The sequence below is a fragment of the Xenopus tropicalis genome, chromosome 4, assembly GCF_000004195.4.
Source record: "Xenopus tropicalis strain Nigerian chromosome 4, UCB_Xtro_10.0, whole genome shotgun sequence".
In the NCBI taxonomy this organism is placed as follows: domain Eukaryota; kingdom Metazoa; phylum Chordata; class Amphibia; order Anura; family Pipidae; genus Xenopus; species Xenopus tropicalis.
In genome coordinates, this window is record NC_030680.2 from 104,041,206 (window position 1) to 104,063,927 (window position 22,722).

Sequence of the window (22,722 nt, forward strand, 5' to 3'; positions counted from 1 at the left end):
GGGGGCAGAAAGGAAGGAAACAATAAATAATGAAAACATATTGCAAAGTAGCTAAAAATAGGACATTCTACAATATACTTAAAGTAATAGTGACACCAAAAAGGGAGTGTTTTAAAGCAATTATCCAACTATGCACTGTTGCCCTGCACTGGTACAACTACTGTGTTTGCTTCAGAAACACTACTATAGTTTATGTAAACAAGCTGCTGTGTAGCAATGGGGGCAGCCACTCAAAGCTGAAAAGAGAGAAAAGGCAGATACAGCAGATAACAGATAAGTTCTGTTGTATGCATTTGGATTTTACATAGCTTATCCGTTATCTGATATGTATCCTGTGATGGTTTTGCTGCCCCATGGCTACAGAAAAGCTTATTTATATGAATTATAGTAAAGTTTCTGAAGCAAACACATTTGATTAACCAGTGCAGGGCAACAGTGGGATGGCATATTGGGGAGATTAGTCGCCCGCAATAGTGCAGATTTATCGTGGCCAACTAATCTCCCCATTTGTCACTGCCCTAAAACATTGTTTTTGTACACTTTTAATTAGTATGCATATGGTTAACAGTTTGCCACATAGGTCAGATCCACAAGCTGAAAATCAGCCCCTCCGCTAGCATAAACCTTCTCCTGTGACTGCGTCAGCTCAAAATCAGGCACATGGAGTAGATTTTGGTGCTGAAATCCACTCCATGTGCCTGCACCCAGGATGACACAGTGGCTGATTTTCAGACTGCATTTATTTGCTGGCAGAGAATCAGCCCATTTGGCATTAGCCAAAGAAAGAAAGACCTAAAGAATCAAAAGCATGCAGACCACAAAAAAATCTAAGCAAACCAAAAACTGCAAATGTGTTGATTGGGTTCATTAACTGACCATATGAGCCAGGAATTCCTGGGAGAAAATAATCTGTAATCAATTCCAGCCAGAGTAATTTCACTAAATGGCACGAGCCTCTCCTGCCTACCCCTAGTCTGCTATCTGTTTTGCGTCGCTTCTTATCGCATATCGCCGCCCCCCTCCCCGCACATTCCATCTGCGCATGCACGCCAAAATACATGGGAAGGGGGGGAGGTGTGCGATGCACGTGCAGGGACAAGGTGGCCGACCGAGTTGCCTAGGGCACCCGGTCGGCTCGGCCTGCCCCTGCTCCCATAGGACTCAATGGCACTCTGCAGCTCCAACCTGGCCCAAGGAAAGTCACGATACCGAAGCTTGAATGAATCCCAAACTTTCGTACTTGGCGCAACAATATGGTTTGCCATATTGTCGCGCTTTTCTGTCGCAAATGTACGAAAAAGTCGCAGAAAATACGCAAAAGTTGTAACCTTATACAACTATCAATTTTTTGTATTCGGAGCTGTTCTACTTTGATGAATGTGCTCCATAATCTTTGTAAAGCACTGCAGAAATGTGTCAGCACTATATAAATTGCAGGAAATAATTGACCAAGCTAAAAGTCTAATTCTCTCTGTGAAGAAAAGACTAAGTTCTTTAAGCAATAACATAAATACCTTCCATTCTCTAATAAAATAACTATTATATGTCTATAATAAATCTGTACAAATGAGTCCAATATAACTGCATATGCTAGCACTCAACATACCTGGGTTCTTCATCTTTAGCTGAACGTTTAGGGCAGTACTTCTTCACCAGGTTTCTGGAACAGAAAGACAAAAACCCCTTATAATACCAGTGTAATGAATGCCAAGCATTTTTATTGTTTGTAAGAAGCATTAACCTAAGCACATGTACAATTGGTTTCATTTTTTGAACAATTTCCTTCTAGAATGCTATGTTTCAAGATAAAATGTAAAATGCTATGAATATCTTAGAAATGTTTGGCCTCTAGTGTATCCTCTACCTCATAAATATGGTATAATTCTCCTTAAAAATATAAAACAGTTATCAAAATGTATTATTAGCAAACTTTGCATCTATACAAAACCAACACTGGTTTCCTTTAAGACTAAACAGTAATGGTGGATATGAGATGTAAATGTGAGTGTTGCTTTCAGGAACAGGTTAACAAGCAGAAAGATACATCTTTAGGGAGCATGGCACTGAAATGATGTAGCAGGATTGAGAACAATTTTACATCCATAGGTTACAGCTCACAAATCATTTTCCCACCGCATCAATTTGTCTGGTTTTCAGTAGAGCCTAAACACACCTCATTATTATTCATTAAGTGAAATGCATAACAATTCGGTTTCTTGGCAACCATGCAACTGGCTTTCAACAAGGGCCTTTCTGGCATTTGTAGATAGCAAAATGGAAACCGCTATGTACAGACTGTAAATAAGCGCTGATAACTTATAAGGACTGTGAGCTATGAACAAACCGCATAAGACACAGAGTAGAACACTGTTATCTTTAATTTAGCCAAAAACTTTTCAGCATGTACATGCTGGCTACTTCCAAAATTATATGAAGGCTATATAAATAAAAATAAGGGGATTCATTTAAGCACTCTCGCAATCTACTACTAGCCTTAACCTCAAGCCATAATATAGCGCTACTGCAGGTACCAGGGACCCAGCAAAGCTTTGCACTGGGCCTGTACAATAATATACACTGAGGCACTCAAGCTGAAATAACCTAGCTGTTTTTAAACAATCATTACTCATATGATACTCATGCATATACACCTTGCATAGGAATATGACTAATTTTTTTCAGTTTACCTTCAATGTGCAACTTCAACAATGCTCTCAGTGTGTCAGAAAATCCCTTTTCCATTAAAAAAAAAAGTAAAAAGCTCACTGTAAAGGCTACTTTTTATACCTGTTAAATCAGTCCTTCTGTCTCTCTGATCAGTTTTCTGCAGGGATGGGAGAGGCCTATTTTGAACCTGACACACTTAGAACTTCCTATATGCTTACATCATGTCCAGGCTTTGCCCTTACTTTCTTTCCTATTGGACCAATTTACTAGTTGCTTGTGCACTCTGACTGCTTACATTAATTGAAAGGTCGTTGGTTAATTTCTCCCTTGCAATGGCATAGGCAAACAGACTTAGCATATCACAAAATATCATAACAAAACATACTGTTATGTTAGATTTGCAGCACTCTGTCACAGGTACAGGAAGCAATGTCAGACTGACAGGAGAAACAGCAAATGGGAGTTAAGCAAGTACTATGGGTGACAACCTATAAGCAAGTAAAAAAGTAACTGTAGTATTTATAGGGGTCACTGACCCCCCCCCCTTCCCTCAAGCACAGGGTCTGTGCAGAAGTAAAGGTTGATTTTGTGGTGAATATCTCTTCAGCTGCACATTTTTTGTTATCTGTGTATATGGGAAGGATTGTTCTATTATGCTGAAATGTTAGATTTGTGAATGGTGTACAAAGGTGAACAAACCATTTAAAGTCTCAAACAGAATAATGGCAAGGACACCCTTTCATGGCCACAAATCTGCAGTACAGTGGCATTCAACTGACCAAAAAGAGAGTGATGCATCTCATCCATTGTATTATAGTTCATCTGCTAAATTTTCCTGTATAATGTACAAAGTGTCCGAGCTGTTAGGATGAGGATTAGCTGTTCCTGTAAAAAGCACCTCAAATTAATAAAGAAAAACAAGCATTTCAATCCCAGGTGTGGAACCCACACTCTTTTTATATATTTTGGAGAAACAAGTTAAATGGAGGAGAGTTCTAACTTCAGAGCTATAGTTTTGTTCTGGCAGCGGCACTTTCCTGTGCACAACCCTTCCCAGAGCTAACAATACAAAGCCTTCCGATAAACTTGCCTGCAGGAAGTGAAAGTCTTGTTTACTGCGGCTACTGAAAAGGGCACAGGAAAACACCATGTCTACACACTGGAGAGTTAATAAACCTGCACAAAATGTTAGTGCTAACTGAAGCAAAAACAGGATCCCATCATGTGCGGTCCACAAAATGCACAACAGAATACTTAAAAAATGTATGCAGGGTTTGTTCGACAACAAGAGATGACAAGTATGTCGACTTAGCCCCACAAAGTGGGGGGGGGGGGCTTATAACATAAGCAAATTTAAGAAGGGGGCCTTATTGTTAGAAAGAAGCAGTCAGAAATCTTTTATAAAGCCATAAGTATAACATTTTGGTTATATACAGAACTTGATTGCTGTATATGGACAACTAAATGGACCTTTACTAAATAACTTAGCAAAGGCAAGACAATGATCTAACAAAGGTTACATTAGGGCTGTGGCACACGGGCAACTAATCTCCCCAAAATGCCATCCCACCGGCGAAAATGTATATCGCTGGTGGGATGGCATACGCGGCGCCACGATTTAAGTTGCCTTGAGAGGAAAATCGCGGCGCCAGTGGGATGGCATTTCATTTTTGCCACGGGAGACTAATCTCCCAGTGTGTCACAGCCCTTACACTGTAAAAACTAAACGGATAGGGTTTTTAAATGGGAAGTGCCTGTGTATAAATAGCTGAGTATGTATCTATATTTTTATTTATAAAGATCTTCTGCAAACACAGTGCTACCATAGCACAAACACGGGGGACTAATACTGGGCTCCAGTCCTCAAAACGATATTAATGAGCTGGTAGTGCAGAGACGTGCAACTAAACTGGTAAAGGGGATGGAAGATTTAAACTAAGGGGTTAGACAGTAGAGGTTGGGGTTGTTTTCTCTGGAAAAAAGGCGCTTGCAAGGGGACATGATTACTCTGTACAAGCACACTAGAGGGGATTATAGGCAGATAGGGGATGTTCATTTTTCCCATAAAAATGATCAACGCACCAGAGACAACCCCTTTAGATTAGAGGAACAGAGCTTCCATTTGATACTATTATCTACAGTTAGTATTAATGTTGGTATATATAGTTTATGCATGTGAGCGTATAGATAGGTAAGTAAAGGTTTGTGTGTGCACACTGAAAGGCTATAAATCAATTCTAAGTCATTGTCTAAATCAGTGACTTAGTCAAAGTCATTGTAATGTTGCCTTGTGTGTTCAATAAAGATTAAAATAGCAGTTACCGGTATGTCAATTATTGTCCAATGAGATCCATGAGCAATTGCAAGGATACTTTTATATAACAAAAAGTAACAGTTCAGGTCTTTTTCTTTCTTAAGGTGGCCATACATGCTGAGGTCCACTCACCTACGGGTGGGCGAAATCGGGCTAATTCGGTCATCTGGCCCTGGGGCCAAATGATCAAATTAGAACGATGGGCATAGGCACAGTCGGTTCGGGGACTGCATCAAAGAGCCGATGCAGTCCCTGATCCGACTAAATTTTTAAACCTGCCCAATCAAAATCTGGCTGATTTTAGGCCAGATATTGGTTGGGCAGGCCTATCATTAGTTCCCATACATGGGCCAATAAGCTGCCGAGTTGGTCTAGGGGACCGATATCGGCAGCTAGGATCGGCCCGTGTACGGCCACTTTTACCACGTCCTTTCTGCCCGAATCCCAAACCGAATCCTAATTAGCATATGCTAATTCGGACCAGAAGGGGTTAAAAACACAGAAATTTTTTCTTCATTTAACACTTTCCGAATGCTAGTTAGCATATGCTAATTTATGCTAATTAGTATTCAGTTTGGCCGGGACCGTTAATTTGGCCAAAACTGAATCCTTCAAAAAAAAAAAAAACCGCCTGGATTTATCCGAATCCCGAACCGAATCCAGGGTTCGGTGCATCCCTACTTTAAACAAAGCCAGTAAAGAGAACTATCCTGCATAAAAATCATACGCAAAAAAATTTAAATACAAAAGGCTCAGATGTAAAACATTTAAAGTAATAACTTTAACATGTAAGAGGGTGGCCAAAGACCTCTGGACCTGTTTTTTCCAAAACCCACACATTAATCAGTTTTGCCTGCCTAACGTAATCTTTAAACTAAATAGATACACTATACGGCCAAAGGTTTACAGAAACATGCATATCCAACATTTCATGCCCAAACCAAGAAATGTATTTATATAATAAACTGGTATTCCCTTTAATGCTATGACAGCCACTGAAGGCTTTCCAGTTCAGTTTGGAACACTGTTGGTGGGATTTGCTTCCATTCGGTCACAAAAACCTTAGTGAGGTTGGTAACCAATTTTGGTAATCAGGCCAGTCTGTTCACAATATATTTAGCACAGAATCAGGAATGTCACTGTTTGCTGTACCCTTAATGTCGGCTTTCAGCTGGACCAAAAGCCTCTAGTATACAGCATAGAAAACAACCCCAGACTACTCTAGAGTTTAACAGCAGTAACCTTTACACCACTCCAGCCGGTTCTTATGTGGCACTGCTTCAAAAACAGACTGGTAGTGAGTGTTACAACTAAGGATGTCATTGACAGTGTCCAGATACTTTTGGCAATACAGAATAATGTCTTTATGATGATACTTCAGGTGGGCCCCCACCCAAATCAGTTTTTTGCATAATAAAATAAAAGTTAATTTTAAGAACTGTCTGACATACATTGAATTGAAAATTTGAACTGCAATATCAAGTGAAAGCAGTATATATTTATTGCTTTCTGTTTTCTTTGAACATGCTTAATTCTGTATACTGAAATATTGTTTGGAATTACCCTTTCTTTTTATTATGCAAACATGCAAGCTGTAAGGGGGAGATCCTCCTTGAGGTAAAGCTTTTGTGACGTAAGCCCCTAACTTAGCTCAAGTTCTGGCAATATAAGGCGTTACAAAGGTGTGAAGAGGAAAAAGTGGTACTCATGGATATAAAATCTTCCCATCATCCCCATAACTCCCAAAAAGGTTCATGAAGCTGCTAATTAAGAGCAGCTATGCTTAACCCTCTCAATGCATACTCATTTTTCCATTTCATTTGGTGATTCTTTAACATTTTGTGTTCTCACAACTTAAGAGCATTTTTCCTGAGAAAAACTATAGGTCAACACATAAATGAACAATGTTTAGAAAACGAATTAATGCATTTTTCCTGGAAATGCTGCATAGAGGAGTGTTCCACGAACTTATGCCATTAGACCAGCAATAGGAGCAGCACATAGGTTGCATCAAAAAGGTGTTCTAACCGTTTATTATGACCACAGTGTGTCAAAGCAGGATAAAGTTTCAGGTGGATAAACCTCCCTTCATCAGATTGTGATACCCTGCCAGGTATCTAGTGGGCATCTGAACAGCTAACTGTACATTGCATTCAGTGTGTGGGAATCAACTATGTTCCAACTGGCCTTAGAACACAGCACTTCCTATGGGAACAATGCCAAATTACCCAGGCATTTTGATTAGATGCCCTTTTGATCACTGTTACTATCTTGCAGAAAACACCTCCTCACTGCCTGTCACCACTTAAGAAAAAGTGTACTTGACAGGAGTTCTGTCTGCCACAGAGGTAAACAGAGAACTGACCAATGCTGTTTTGCCTGAATGGCAATGGCAGTCAAAATGTAACATTTGCTATTAGCCTAAAGCTGACCATACACGCACCGATGCGACCAATGGTCGCAGGAACGATTGTAATTGCTACGCGTATGGCTACCTTCAGACTTAGACTTTAGCACCAACACTTTTATTCTGACAAATATAACAACACAACACTAACCCAATTGCAGCTAAATGTATCTTACCTGAGCTGTTTTGCATAATTCTGCTCAATCTCTAATCTTTCTTTCACAAACTTTGCATATTTGTCCAAGAAGTCTATGCCCCACTGTGTATGCTTCTCCAAATTATCAAACTGGTCCTGTAGAGAAGGGGAAAAAAAACAACATTTGTAAATAACTTTTTCTAGTACCACAGCAAGTAATCATAAGAATTATGAAATAAGCATAATATTACATAACGCAACCATCATTTTATTATTAAGCATTACACAGCAAAGGAAAGCTCATTGAAGCAGACCAATATGTTAACTCCCCAGTCATTTAAATGCATGAGCCAGGGGGAATTTTTTTTTTTAGCACAACACCGCTTACTCCTCCTTTTGCACGTGTCCCTAGGGGAAAAAAAAAAAAGACTTTTGCATGCACAATAAAGTAAAATCAAAAATTTTGACTCTACGACACGACTCATGCCTGCCAAGGGACAACTGGAAAAGAAATACAGTGGTACGAAGTTATTTTTTCCTAATCCAATGCATTTTTTTTTTCCTTAAAGGAGCACCAGTTGGGGTGCCTACATATCGGCATTGGCTCAAAGAATCTCAGGACAGGCAGGTCAGTAAGCGAGAGGGGGCCGGCCCACTGCTGCCTTATTTCTACTCAGATCTGCTTATCTTGACCATCAGGCTAAAGAGTCTAGCCAAATTGAAACCTGGCCCATCTATGGCCTTCTCAAGAAAAGAGAAGTTTTAAAGAGAGAACCAAGTGGGCTTATCTAAAATACCCATAAACAAATCCTTATCCAACAACAGAATATATATGGCCAGTTGCCCAGTATCCAGCCAAAGAGTCCATGGATAATGTACAGGGTCAGTCAGTGTAAATCCCCTAGAGACCAACAGATTAGTTCTTGGTCACACAATAGACAAGGAATACCTGTGATATTGCATACAATAACTGTATTCGCCACACTTAAGTAGTCATTTATGAGTAATTTTAAAAGAATAAAATACAGTGAAATGAGCAAAACTCATAATCACTTTCCAAAGTAGGTGTCTTGGAGAAGAGCAAAGCATTTAATTTTTCAGCAGTATTAAGCCAAATAAGACATCTGTGTTCTGATTCTTTGGAGAGATAAACAAGACGTCAGTGTGCAAGGTGGTCATTGGAAATTTTCAGAAATGTTCTTCATTTCACATTCACACATAGGAAAAGCAATGACTGCCATAGAATGGGGTCTTATTTGGAACCGTCAACATAAGATAACAACTGGAAAGTTCTGTCATGTCAGAGGGAAGCAGTTTCTTATCTCAAGCTGTTAGCAAGGCCACAAAATGCTGAGGCCAAATGCCGGTTATGTAAAGCAGCTATAAAATCCTCCTTTATTTGCAATTAACTACCTGTCTGGCAGCACAACATGCAGAGCCAGTGTATGACACTATATAAAATGGCATACAGAGGCATACCACTAAGATGTGCTAAGAAATTATAAGTAAAGGTCAGTTAAACTAAAATATAAATAGTTTTATTAAAGGAACAGTAACACCAAAAAATGAAAGAGCTTTAAAGTAATAAAAATATAATGCACTGTTGCCCTGCACTGGTAAAACTGGTGTGTTTGCTACAGTAACACTACTATAATATATATAATAAGCTGCTGTGTAGCCACGGGGGCAGCCATTCAAGCTGGAAAAAAGGAGAAAAGGCACAGGTTACATAGCAGATAACGGATAAGTTCTGTAGAATACAATAGTGTTTTATCTGTTATCTGCTATGTGCCTGTGCCTTTTTTCCTTTGAATGGTTGCCTCCATGGCTACATAGCAGCTTATTTATATAAATTATAGTAGACTTTCTGAAGTAAACACACAAGTTTTACTAGTGCAGGGCAGCAGCACATTATATTTTAGTTACTTTTATACACTTTCATTTTTTGGTGTTACTGTTCCTTTAACCTCCTCTTAAGCCCCTGTAGCTATCCATTTATTTGTCTCCTCTGTTGCTTGCTCCCTGTGTATCTATTCTGTTTTCAATGGTAAACAAAAAATGTAATACTGGTTTCCCTTAGGGCAGCTAATGCACCACAGAAGTTGTGCAAAGTTGTACAAAACCTCGCTTAGTACGATATTCGATGCGTGTATGGTGGCTCGACGAGGCGACTGATATCACAAAGGGTGCAGATATCGGTCGTCTTGTCAATCAGACAGGTTCGAAGATTTTGATTGGCGGCGTGCAAAATTTAACTTTGGGCTGAATCGGCAGGTGGAGGTAGAATTTCAGCCCTGAACGTCAATGGAGGGTGGGAACGATGTTTCCTGCTAGCAATGGTCACATGAAAGATCATTATTGCTACGTGTACGGCCACCTTTATGGCAATGATTCGGAGCTACTTGTCGCAACTACAAAATAGACAATACTGATAAATTGTCTCTACATGTGTTTTAGCAAAGAGAATTCTCATTATTGTCTATGGTAGGGTATTTTCTGTGGTTCTGTGGTGGTGTGTCATAGGCTTTTATATCAAAGACCTGATTTTTACTGCAACTTGCACTACAAACTTTAATGGTATATGGATTATCAGCATACCCTACGTAACAAGTTTATTTTACAAATTACATATGCAGAACAGAATGTTACTAAGCCAATAAAAATCAGATTTGCAAGATAATTTTTGTCATACAAAGCATTCTTGAATGAATTATTCAAGCAGATCTGAACTACCGCTTTCAGGGCTTGTTTTACATTTTTGGTGTTTTCCCTTCCTGAGGCCCTGCTTTGTATAATAGTGCACTCACCAGAGTACCGGGGAGAAGGGTGATATTTTTCTTTTGCGAGGCTAATATCACAAGTCTTTTCATTGGAGAAATTACACTTATATTTTAACAAACAATAACCTCTTCTGTGGGAGGTTAAAGGGGTAATTTACCAAATCCTCTGCTGCAAGCTCTCAGTTGGTGATACAAGTGCAGCTCGTGCAAGAAGCAGGCCTATGGGATCCTGTCTGCAGCCTGCCCCACAACCAGGGCCGCCATCAGAAAATTTGGAGCCGTACAAGTTATTTATATGAGCCTCCCATATAAACACAAGCATGCAGTACTTATTAGCAACCCTTGTGCTAGTAAGTCAGTCTTCAAATTGGGGGGTCAGTGGGGTTTACAATTAAATTGCATAAGTTCCTTTGAAAGTTATGTATGTTTCTGCATAAGTTACGTAAATTGACCAAGCAATGATGTCTCTGTAGACCCCAAAAATCAATCATTCCAGTGATAAAATGTTAATGTAGAGACGTTCATATAATTTAGTAAATGGCTCCCAGTATAAACAGCTGACATTATGCTATAATAAGCAGGTCATATAAATAGTTAAAATGAATAATTAATGTGCTAATAATCAGTCACTTTATTTGTGGACAGTAAAATTTACTTTAAGTTTTAATCCATTGGTGGTCAGCTGAGTTTTTCCACCGCCTGCCCCTGTCAAGCTACTCCACATAGTAGTTTTCTTGATGTGCTAGTTTCATAAGTTTCTTGGCAAGTTACAGTACGTTCTCATCCACTGATGAGGCCCTACACACCCCTGCATAAATGAGCCCTTGAGCCTCCTTAAATCTTCCTTAAGGTAGCCATACACGTAAAAATCTGTTTGCCTGGTGAGGTCGCCAAGCGAGCGGATCATCTCCCGATATCCCCACCTACGGGTGGGCAATATCAGTGGAATTTAGGCTAATTCGGTCGTTTGGCCCTGGAGCCAAACAATCTAATCACAACGACTGTAATGGGCACAGTTGGTTCAGGGACTGCATCAACGAGCCAATGCGGTCCCTGAGCCGACTGAATTTTTTAAGCTGTCCGATCAATATCTGTCCGATTTCAGGCCAGATATTGGCCGGGCAGGTCAGTTGTTGTTGCCCCTACACGGGCCAAGGGACTGATATCAGCAGCTAGAATCGGCCCATGTATGGCCACCTTAGCGCTCTGCTTACGTTTGAGACACAGAACCACATGTATTGGCTATCCCATTCATTCCTACAGGTCTTGATCTATTTTGTTTTTTTTTTTTTTTTGGTATATACACATCTGTATGGGTACAGACCTGTAAGAATGACAGGCAAATAAATGCAGATTGGGATCATACTAAAAAACACACCTTTTCGGAGTACTGGTAGGTATGCAAAACCACAGGTTGTGTCACAAAGTTTGTGCTTTTGTTCATGCACACATTACAATGCTGTTTTTCTGTAATATTTATTAAAGAAATATTACCCTAAAACATTATTAGTAAGTACGTCTTCTGAGCAGTTTTTTTATTTCATACTTAACTAGACATGCCCTAACTTTTTAACTGAGAATTATGTAGCAGTACATCAATCTAATGCTGAACACTTTTTCACTAAAAGAAGTTAATGCATATATGCTGTATAACAGGGACATCATCGATTTTGTTTTAACAGTGCCAACCAACCCTTCAACCTAAGTACTTCTGTTGTACTGGAGATGAATTAATGGATGAGAAACAGACCTAAGCGGGATGTTTTCAGTCATAGGCATCTTTATTACAATAAAAAGCCGGTGGTATTTAATGACTTGTAAAACAATGAATATACTCTTATGTACAGACTGCTGTGATTAAGGAACTTATGCAACTTTAATGTAAGGGTCAATATGGTGCATTAATCATAAGCTATACTTGGCAAGAACGCAAGAAGCTGCTAAAGCAGTCCCGGTGGTTTCATCTCACTTCCTTTTCCACAGCATCAAATGTGTAGCAGAAAACATCTGGCAGCTTACGCGCAGAGAGACGCACAATATTATGCAGTCATTCTGACAACTAGCCCAGTCTCTTAATGTTCAAGTCATTTTACAGCTGAATTACTGCAGCAACATGTCTTTCCAACACTGGGAAAAAGAGGCACTAGAATAATGCCCACACAACTGACTTACTAATGTTAAATAGTTACGATAGAGCAACTAAGGACTATGGGAATTTCGCAATTTAGGTACTATATACAATTATATGTTCATCAAAATACCCTAAACTACATTATTTTTTTATTATCTTTAAACTACATTATATATATATATAATTTATTTTTTTTTTTGTGTAAAATGAAAAAAAATTATAAATATGAATGTCACAGGTGTTCTGATCACTTTGAGACCAATATGCAAATGCTCACCCAAACCATATGGAATGTGAGACCCTAAATATAAATAGTGCACGTGTATTTCCATGTCACTTCAGCACATGGTGCAAAATTCCTAAGAGTAATTCAAATCCAAAATACCTATATGTTGGGATTTTCAAACTGCCCAATAGAAACTGTGCTGACAACAGATCATCAGTCCGGCAAGCTGTAGCTCTGGCCACATACACAGACGAATAAGCTGCCAACTTGGTGTAGCATGGTCAAATCAGCAACCAATGTTGGTGCATTTGCAGCTAGTTAAATGCTTGCTGGTTACGATCTAAAGTAGAGATGGACAGTGTTCATCAGATCTGGACTGGGAGCCAAAATAGGCTCAGGCATTTCAACTACAGCCTCACAAACAGTAAATGTCTATTGCATCTTACAGCAGCCCCTCTGGCATTTGCCAGAATCCACCGATTGCCAGTCTGGGCCTAGTGCTCATTCACCACACTGAGGTCTTTGAGGAAGTGGAAAGCTGCCAAGAAAGCATCAGACATTTTGCAGTTCTTTTGTTTTCTTATAATTTATCGTGAATAAATTGAGTTTTTGAGGAAGCTATATAGTGAGGAGGATGAGCACTGTCCATCACTACTTTCTCATTTGAGGTATTTGCGTGCAAGTGAACATGTCGTGTCTGGACACAGTTAGCTCTTCCCCTGTCTGGCAGGTGCAGTTGATTTGCATTGCAGCACTAATTATGTATCCAACATACAATTAAAACAAACAGAACTGAATGGGTGAGTGTTTGCTAAAACTAGTTATTTTCATCAAAATCCTTTATTACATTATATTATATACCACTACAGTATTCAGCAGTCACTGCACAAGTGGAGCTTAGAGACTAATTCCCATACCTTAGGCACACTTAGGTTATTCAGCTTCTGAAGAATTTGACCAACCAGTATTGTTTTTGGACTACAGAAGGACACTTGAGCACCTATAACATACCCATAATGAGAGAGAATATACCAATGCCATACATATTTTGGCCTCGATAGGAACAAACTCCAGACTCTAGTGATTTAAGACATTAATACTAATATAAATCCCCATAAACGATTTTTTAATTTCTTATGAGAGGAGGCTATAATAGCCATGTTTCTTCTAACCCCTCCAGAAGTAAACAAGAAGCTGTCAATACAAGCAAGCAATACAAGTTATTGGACTGTGTACAAGGTTTCTCCAATCATGAGCCCCATGCACATGCTGCTCCCTGTGCCAGTTTATATATTAGTTGTGTCTCTTTAACATGCCCAAGATAGGAAAGTTCTGTGCCAGCATATAAAAATGATATGACATAGAATCTTACTGCAGACCCGGTCCCATTCGGTCTAAAGATTAAAAACAGAGGCACCATGGCTGCATGGCACCAAAGGACAGGCTTTACTCAAGGGGGGTACTATCCTGTTCAGGAAACAGATCTGCACTTTATGGGCTAGCAGAACATTCTAGCTCATTATGTACTCAAAACATATTTATTTTCCTGTGCTCTGGAAATAATTAGCATTATTCACCATTTCACTTGAGTAAGGGATAACTAACAAACTACACCAATGTCAACACAGCTAGGAGTTTATTTGGTAAAGATTATAAAACAATTATCTCATTGAGGGAGGGGATCCAAGCACACAGTTTGGGGCAAAAAATTGGTTGACCAATAAAGAAGTTTTTCAAAATTAAAATTTGTGCCGACATATTATAATAGTAGTTCTTCAACTTTAAGTATAAATAGTATAGAATAGTATATATAAAAAATTAAACCGAAAAAAAGCTACAAAAAAGTTTTATTGCAGACGTCAAACATACTGAAAGTTAAAGTAAATGTCAGCTACACCATTAACTGCATAAGAAGAGAGTCAGATTTCAGGACACTGACCCTATTTTTAAAGAAAATGTCGTTTTTTTGCTACTGTCCAGGCTTGTGAGGAGCAAAAAATGGTACAGCCCATGTGCCAATGTATTCAATAACACAACAAGGTGTGAAAACCCTGCATCTCCTGTAATGGTGTGATAATCTATTCATGTTATTATTAAGCCCTTAATCTTCTTTCACTTGGACTGCTTAATCTTTTTCAGACCAGCAAAATAAATCAGGCTTTTCCATTGGATCATCCCTAAACACATTTCTCTAGTATTTTCTTCCCAAGAGCATTTTTACTCATTTCCCCATTTCATTCCTTACTGATGCCAACACTGCCCTTCACCCCCACACATCCTGAATAGGGGAAGTTTCCACTGACAATCTCTCTGGGACAGCTGGTTTGAAACAGGATCCTTGCAGCTGCAGATCTGTGAGTTTATCCTTGGAACAGATTATTCCGCAAAACACTGATGGGAAGGGCATACCATATAAAAGCATTTGGGAAAAGATCTAATTATTGTTTATATGAGTAATTCATAGTGTATTTGCAAGGCAGTGAAACACCAAAACTGAGCAAAATTGCTGCTCTTCATAAAAAAAGTAACCAAGGACTTGCTCCATAGTGATAATCATGCCAGTCTCTTCCATCAGAACATAAGAATTTAGAAGGGAACAATGCACCTAAGGATGTTTAATGGGAAAGGTATGACAAATTCCAGACTCCTGCATCATCCTCACAACACATTCTGAAGGAAAAGATTCTTGAGATATTTTTATATCAAATCAGATGTGAAACTGAACAGTGACAAACCCTGGCAGAAAGTCAATGCAAAAACAAAGACAGACAATTGTGGCTCTTTCAACTCCTGCTTCAAGCAATAAGACAGCACACATGTATATTGGTCTCATATATAATCCGCAGCTTGCAATAGACTTGCAAATGAAAAGTGGTAAAAACTACTACTTATCTCTCAATAACTCTAATTTGTATCAATATCACTTTGTGTCAATATCACTTGAAGGAAATTACCACCAAAAGTGATATCACTTTATAATAATAATAAAAAAGATTGATAGATATACTGGATACTATATACTATAAGGATAGTGGGCACCGAACAATCATACATCTATCGGTTTTTTTATCCAATATCATTTAGAAAATCCATAGGGAAGGTTTAACATTTTTGGTCATTAACAATGAAATGTATCCATTGTCCAATTGTTTTTAGGGCCAAGCAGGTAGCTACGGACAGTTTTCCAGGCTTCAAGTAGACAATATCGCTTAACGTGTATGGCCAGCTTTAGTCTAAAGGGAACAAATGGGACATGTATATCTATATGTCTGCATATGACCAGCTAGGTGTTAAAAAAATAAAAGTGCACTGAGGTGGTGTAAAATATGGCATTTTTAAAAATACACACCACTTTGTAATTTATTATTTCCAAGGTATGGCAATAATTCATGTTTAAGGAGTATAACACTGCCATTTATTTTACACCAGTAATAGTATTTCCACAATCATTATATGCAGTGTTAATTTACCAAAAAGGACTGCAACAGAACTACAGTCATTTACTGTATTTTACACCACTTTTTACACTGTTTCAAGGTTTTATAAAGATGCCCTTTAATATGACATTTCTTTTGCACTATAATAAGTAAACTGCTCTGAAATGATTTGCTGTTTTTAAGTCAAATTTAATATTTACTGGCACATTGCAGTTACAACAATAAAACTTGTGCTTGCTGTGAGTTAGTGCACAGGAACAATATCTGTGCATGTTACAACAAACTACCATTAATCAGCGATACCATAGTCCAACTTAAAATCACAGCTATTATGATGGGATAACCCCACTGAAGTGTAAATGTTATTGCATAACCTTTTTCCATTAGGTAAGCTACCTTTTAATAGTAAGACTGACACAGCAGATATAGATATTGCTCCTGCTTACTTTACACCAAGACCAGACGGGGGAATTTACAAAGGGAGCGGCTCAGAAATGGAGATTTCATCTGCTCACATAATGTGACGTAAGCCCTTCAGATCAGTCAGGTGTGTCTAGGTAAATGATTTTAAGAATCTTTTTCCATCATTAAGTAATGAATTATTCATTTACACGTGTGCACTGTTTAGAGGTTTGCCCAGTACAAATGGAATTATGACTGGTTGTAGCACAAGCACTTTTTTTTTTTAAATGAAAATATCAAAATATGTTGCCCATTTACTAACAAAGTATATTTTTTTTTAGTAACAAAGAAAAACTCTCAAAAGGACTAGCTAAAAATGCTTCCCACAAGTTTAAGGGCTCTGGCACATGGGGGAGATTAGTCGCCCGCGACAAAACTCCCTGTTCACTCGCGAGTCTTTTTCGGCGATTTCGGGAAATCGTGCCGCCGCGTGTGCCATCCTGCCGGCGACTTACATGTTCGCCAGCGGGATGGCGGGTCATGGCAACTCGGGGAGATTAGTCGCCCGCGAACAGGGAGTTTTGTCGCGGGCAACTAATCTCCCCCGTGTGCCAGAGCCCTAAAGCTGCACTTGTTACTCAATTATGAGGATATTTTTTTTCCAGTTTGTGAACCCTTTAAAAATTTTCTATATTTTTATATAAATGTGACCTAAAACATCATCTGATTTTCAAACAAACCCTAAAAGTAGATAAAGATAACCTAGTTAAACAAATGAAACACAATTTATTATATCTAGTCATGTATTCATTGAAAAAAAATGATCAAATAACATGTGTGTGTGGCAAAAGCAAATTCTTAGGATTCTCTCATTAACTTGAAGGTTAAATCAGAGTCTGGTGTTTTTAGTCAATGGTATGACAATCAGGTGTCAGTTAGAGACTTATTTTATATAAAGAACAGGGATCCAGCAAATTCTGATCACACATACAACACATTTGTGGATGTGTATCATGGCTCAAAGGAGGTGTCTGACGACCTCAGAGAAAAAAAATCCAATAACATATCTGCATGTGGCAAAAGTAAGCAAATCAGTATCTAAGCTCTCAGTTTTTGGTGTGACCCCCTTGTGCAGCAATAACTGCAACTAAATATTTGCAGTAACTGTTGATCAGTCCTGCACATCGCCCCGGAGGAATTTTGGATATTGGTGGGTTTCCTCACACGAACTGCTCGCCTTAGGTCTTTCCTTCCTTAGGTCTTTCAACAATATTTCAATTGGATTAAAGGAATACTGTCATGGGAAAAATGTTTTTTTCAAAATGCATAAGTTAATAGAGCTTCTCCAGCAGATTCCTGCATTAAAATCTGTTTTTTAAAAAAAGCAAATAGATTTTTTTTATATCTAATTTTGAAATTTCACATGAAATTCCATTTCCCAGGATGCCACAGCTATGTGGACCTGTGCTCTGATAAACTGGCTCCTTCTGAAAGCTCAGACTCAGGCACAATGCACTGAGATGGCACCTACACACCAATATTACTATTAATAAAAAAATTGTTAGTTCAAGAATACAGATTTAAATGGTAGAGTGAATCATTTGCTATGTAAACAGTATAATTTAGAAATACAAAGTACACCATAAAAATCATGACAGTATCCCTTTTAGGTCAGGACTTTGGCTTGGCCATTCTAGAACATTTACTTTATTCTTTTTTTAACCATTCTTTGGGAGAACGACTTGTGTGTTTAAGATTGTTGTCTTGTGGCATGACCCACTGTCTCTTGAGATTCAGTTCATGGAAAGATGTCTTGATATTTTCCTTTAGAATCCTCTAGTATAGTTCAGAGCTTATTGTTAAATCAATGATGGCAAGTGATGGACTCATGAACATCAACATTCGCCAATGTGAGACAGGCCTTCAGTTGCTTAAAGGTAACCCTGGGTTCCTTTGTAACCTCTCAGTCTATTAGACGCCTTGCAGTTGGAGTTATATGTGATGGTCAACCACTTCTGGGTAGGGTTTCCTTCATTTGTACACAATCTCTGACTGTTGATTGGTGGAGTCCAAACTCTTTATAGAGATAGTCTTGTAACCTTTTCCAGCTTTATGGGCACAAACAACACTTTTTCTAAGGTCCTCAGACACCTTCTTTGTTTAAGCCATGATACACATCCACAAACGTGTTGTATGTGTGATCAGGTTTTAATGGATCCCTGTTCTTTAATTTGCTCACTCACACATGATTGTCATCCCATTGACTTATCTCATTGTCATCCCATTCCTTATCTGGAATACCCTTGGTCCTGAGCATTCTGGATAACAGGTCCTATATCTGTACCATGTGAAACCAACCATGGCTGCTTCTATTCAATAACTGCCTAAACATTACTGTCTGCTAAGTAAGAAGAAAGAGAAGCATGTAATGGGGTTAATATAAGTAACAGCGTGATTGTGATTTGTAGATTTAAGTTTGACTATGCTACTAAGCTATGAAACTATTCAAGATATCAGAACCGTATAGATGCTTTGCAGGCCAACACAGATGACACATGCAAACACCATGCAAGTCCAGGCAGAACATACAAACTCCTTGCAGTTACCCTCAATCAGCAGTGAAGTCATCTGTGGCCTGGCTGGGGCGCACAGCCAATCCTCTTAACTCTAAAGTTCACTGCAAAGAACGTCAGAGTACTGCTACATGCCAGACATTCATGTTTCTTTTAAAGCAGGATAGACTGGTTTTCTGAGCAAGCAATGCCATTAAAGTCAATCAGCACAAAATAGGCACTATGATGAAGAAGCAAGAGAATTTAGAAGCAGGTATGGAACATCCAACAAGCAGCTTTTAGGTTTTCTTAAGTATAATTCTTACGGTAGACATCTACCTAATCTTTCAACAAAAACTTAGAAGACAAAAGGTAAAAAGTAACTTGCACATAACACTTTTTTTCCACTGGAAATAAGAAAAGAAACCTATATTAATTATCCTATAGCTTTACTACTCACAGGACGTTTATCCACAAGCTGCCCTGCTGCACTGATATTTCATAGGAGATTAAATAAAACTGTGTTTAAAGTACAATATGCATCTAGAGCTCACTTTTAAATCATACATTGTTTGTTCGGATTTTATTCAAAGTCCTACAGCAAAAACAATTTGTAGGTAGCTCTTGTAACTCAAACACTTAATGCAACACATTCCATACTGCTGCAGAAGGGGGGTAGTAGTGAAGGTGTTAACAATCTGACCAAAGGTTAGTTATTCTTTAGGCCCAAAGCAAACAGGATTTTCTTGCAGCACTTTATACATTCCACATGTACTTTGAAAACTGAAATGCCCTTGTCTCTGCTTGCAGATACCTTAGAACATGGGAGTCAGGAATGCCATACAGCACATTAGTGTTTTATAGGCCATTTTAATGACCGTTTGTTATTGTTTATCTGAGAAAGATAGACACAAAAATACAGTCTACAAAGTAAATGAAAGAAGGGCACACTCCCTGGTGTATTAAAATTGCACTTACAAGACTGTAGTGACAAACATGCTCATCAAAAATCAATGCAGCAGTTCCCAACGCGTTTCAATCTTACCAGGGAGCCCACCCTTCTTTTCATTTACTTTGCAGATTTTAATCAGTTTGACCAACCCGTGAAAAGGCTGCTCCTACTGGATTGTTCGTGACTTAAAGGAGAAGGGAAGGCTAATAAAGAGTTAATCTCAAGCTACAGTCATACCTTCAGTTCTCTCAATAGTGCCCTTAAGTTTCCCCGTATTTCTCCCATTCAGATGATCAGAAGCCTCATAGGAAAAAAAAACGCTGAGCTGTGTAAAGAAAGTTCCCATAATTCCTCGCTCCTGCACCAACACCAAGACCCGTGTACATGCTCAGTGTGTAAGACTATGAGGAAACTTGGTGCTGATTGGCTCAGATCACACATTCCTAAGGGGGGAGGGAGTTCTTAGCATTCTTGAGGGAGGGGGGAGCAGGAGAGGAGAGAGATGTGTGTCTCTGGCACAGGAAAACAAAGAGACAACAAAATCCTGTTTCTTTTGACAGAGAACTCAGTGCAGCGTTTCTGTGAGTGCTTATGGCTCTATTTACATAGACCTTTCTGATAAAGCTTACTTAGTTTTTACCTTTCCTTCTCCTTTAAGGTGGGCATACACGTAGCAATAGCAATCTTTCGTTCGACCATTGGTCCACTGACGTTCAGGGCTGAATCGTCAGATATGGAGGTAGAAACTACCTAGAAATTCTACCTCCAGCTGCCGATACAGCCCTAAACGTAGATTTTGCTCAGGCGCCATCAAAATCTTTGGCAATCGACGAGACAACCGATATCTGCAGCCTTTGCGATATCGGTCACCTCTTCAAGCCACCATACACACACCGAATATCGCATTCAGTGCGTGTAATCTAACATTTAACTTGTCCAGAAGCACCCCCTTTTATTTTCATTGTTTAAAAAAATACAGTCACAAGTTCTCTCTTTGAAAGGATCCCCCCGACAGCTCCAGCAGCCTGCATAAACAGGGTGCTAACCGTTCATATGGACAGGAAGCGGCTACAGGCAGGAGGGCATTTTGAATGATGTTATTCTGTCAGAGAGCACTACAGCAGTGAAAAAATGTGCCATTAGTTTAAAAATATAACTGAGCTACAGTGCACTTTTTAACATTTTTAATGTGTGGGGCTATTGCAGGAAATCCAAAATTATTTATGTTCCAACAGCAGAAATGCCTGGGTTACATATATCTGTGCTAGTCATTGTCTCTGGCTCACTCACTACATCACCAATACTTGCAGAATGGCAGAGAGAACGAATAATAAGGGTTGTTCACCTTCCAACATTTCAATGATTTTCTAAAACTGAAGTTTAAACTTTAATGTCCCTCTCTCTGGTGTTCAGTCTGGCAGGTCAGTAATACAAATGCAGACTCTGAACTGTTACATTGCTACATTTGTCGATACATTACAATATTAGCAACTACTGGAACAATTACTGCAGCCTTTAATGACATTTTGGGCCTGCTTAACATAATCCCTAAGATTAGAAATTTATAAAATAATGTAGCAAATTAGAACATTAAATATCCAATGATGAAGATAGTTCCCATGATGTAAAGGAATGCACACTCACAGGACTTATAGTACAGCAAAAGTGGTCTTTATAATGTGTGTGTGTGTATATATATATATATATATATATATATATATATATATATATATATATACACACATATATTTTAATTACAAATGTGTTTATGCTTACAATGCTGGCAAATACCCATGGTATCAACCATTATGGAAAAAGAAAAGGTAGTAGGCTTCCTAACAAAAAGCCAACCTATAGCAGGAAGCAAATTAAGTTTATCTGTGGCTCTTACTGCAAAAGAACATCATCACATTTTGCACACACATTTTCAGGCTTACTCTATACTTGAGGAGAATTTGATGGCGGTGTCCTTAAGGGCACCCATACATAATGGGTATCATTCTGTTCCAAAGCAATTAGAGATAGGTTTGCTACTTATAACAGGGCGATTGGTGACAAATATAATTTTGCCATTCATTTTTTTGGGAAGGGGAGAATTTTCTAAACATCACTACCAAATTCTGTAGAAATGACCAGCAACACAGAGTATTTTGAAAACAGCATTAACAGGGCTGTTTATGCGGTTTTAAAAATACACATTTTTTTCACAAGAGAACTCGGTGTTGTTGGTCATTTCTACAGTATTGGAACCCTTTACTATGCCCCCGAGGTATGATATGTAGCGGTGTGCCATCCTTTGTGTCTATACACACATACTGTATATGCATACCACAAAGGAGTAAAAATAGAACGTCATATAAAGCAGGGCATTCGCAAGACTTAAAATTTAGCCAAATCCATGCCTCAGGCCGAACCAAATCCTTAAAATCATGTGACTTTTTGTCACAAACACAAAAGTTGGAAATTTCTAGCTTTGCTTGTCGGCTGTGTGGTACAGCTCTGTCCAGAGGTTGCAGATTTATAATTAGCTCATTTTTAGACGTGATGTGTGAATGTTGTAAAAAAAATCTAATTCTGGGTTTAAATAACTGAAGTATTATGAAATATATATTTTGTGGAGAGGGAAAGTTCACAGGATGTGTGTAGTTTAGATTGACAGAATTTAAGGTGTGCTCTTAGAGAACAGACTCTTCACTAAGGCTTCCTCCGACTTCCATC

At 38.7% G+C, this 22,722-nt stretch overlaps 1 protein-coding gene across 3 annotated transcripts in view; it reads right to left on the reverse strand.

Annotated features, from left to right (window-relative positions):
* fnbp1l (formin binding protein 1 like) overlaps nt 1-22,722 on the reverse strand; it is a 64,845-nt gene that overhangs the window by 25,201 nt on the left and 16,922 nt on the right. For all 3 annotated transcript variants that reach the window (XM_031900013.1, XM_031900012.1, NM_001005148.1), the window contains 2 exon segments: nt 7,565-7,680; nt 1,607-1,660 (listed from right to left, as the gene is read on the reverse strand). In XM_031900013.1, the coding sequence (XP_031755873.1) occupies nt 1,607-1,660; nt 7,565-7,680 (170 nt within the window).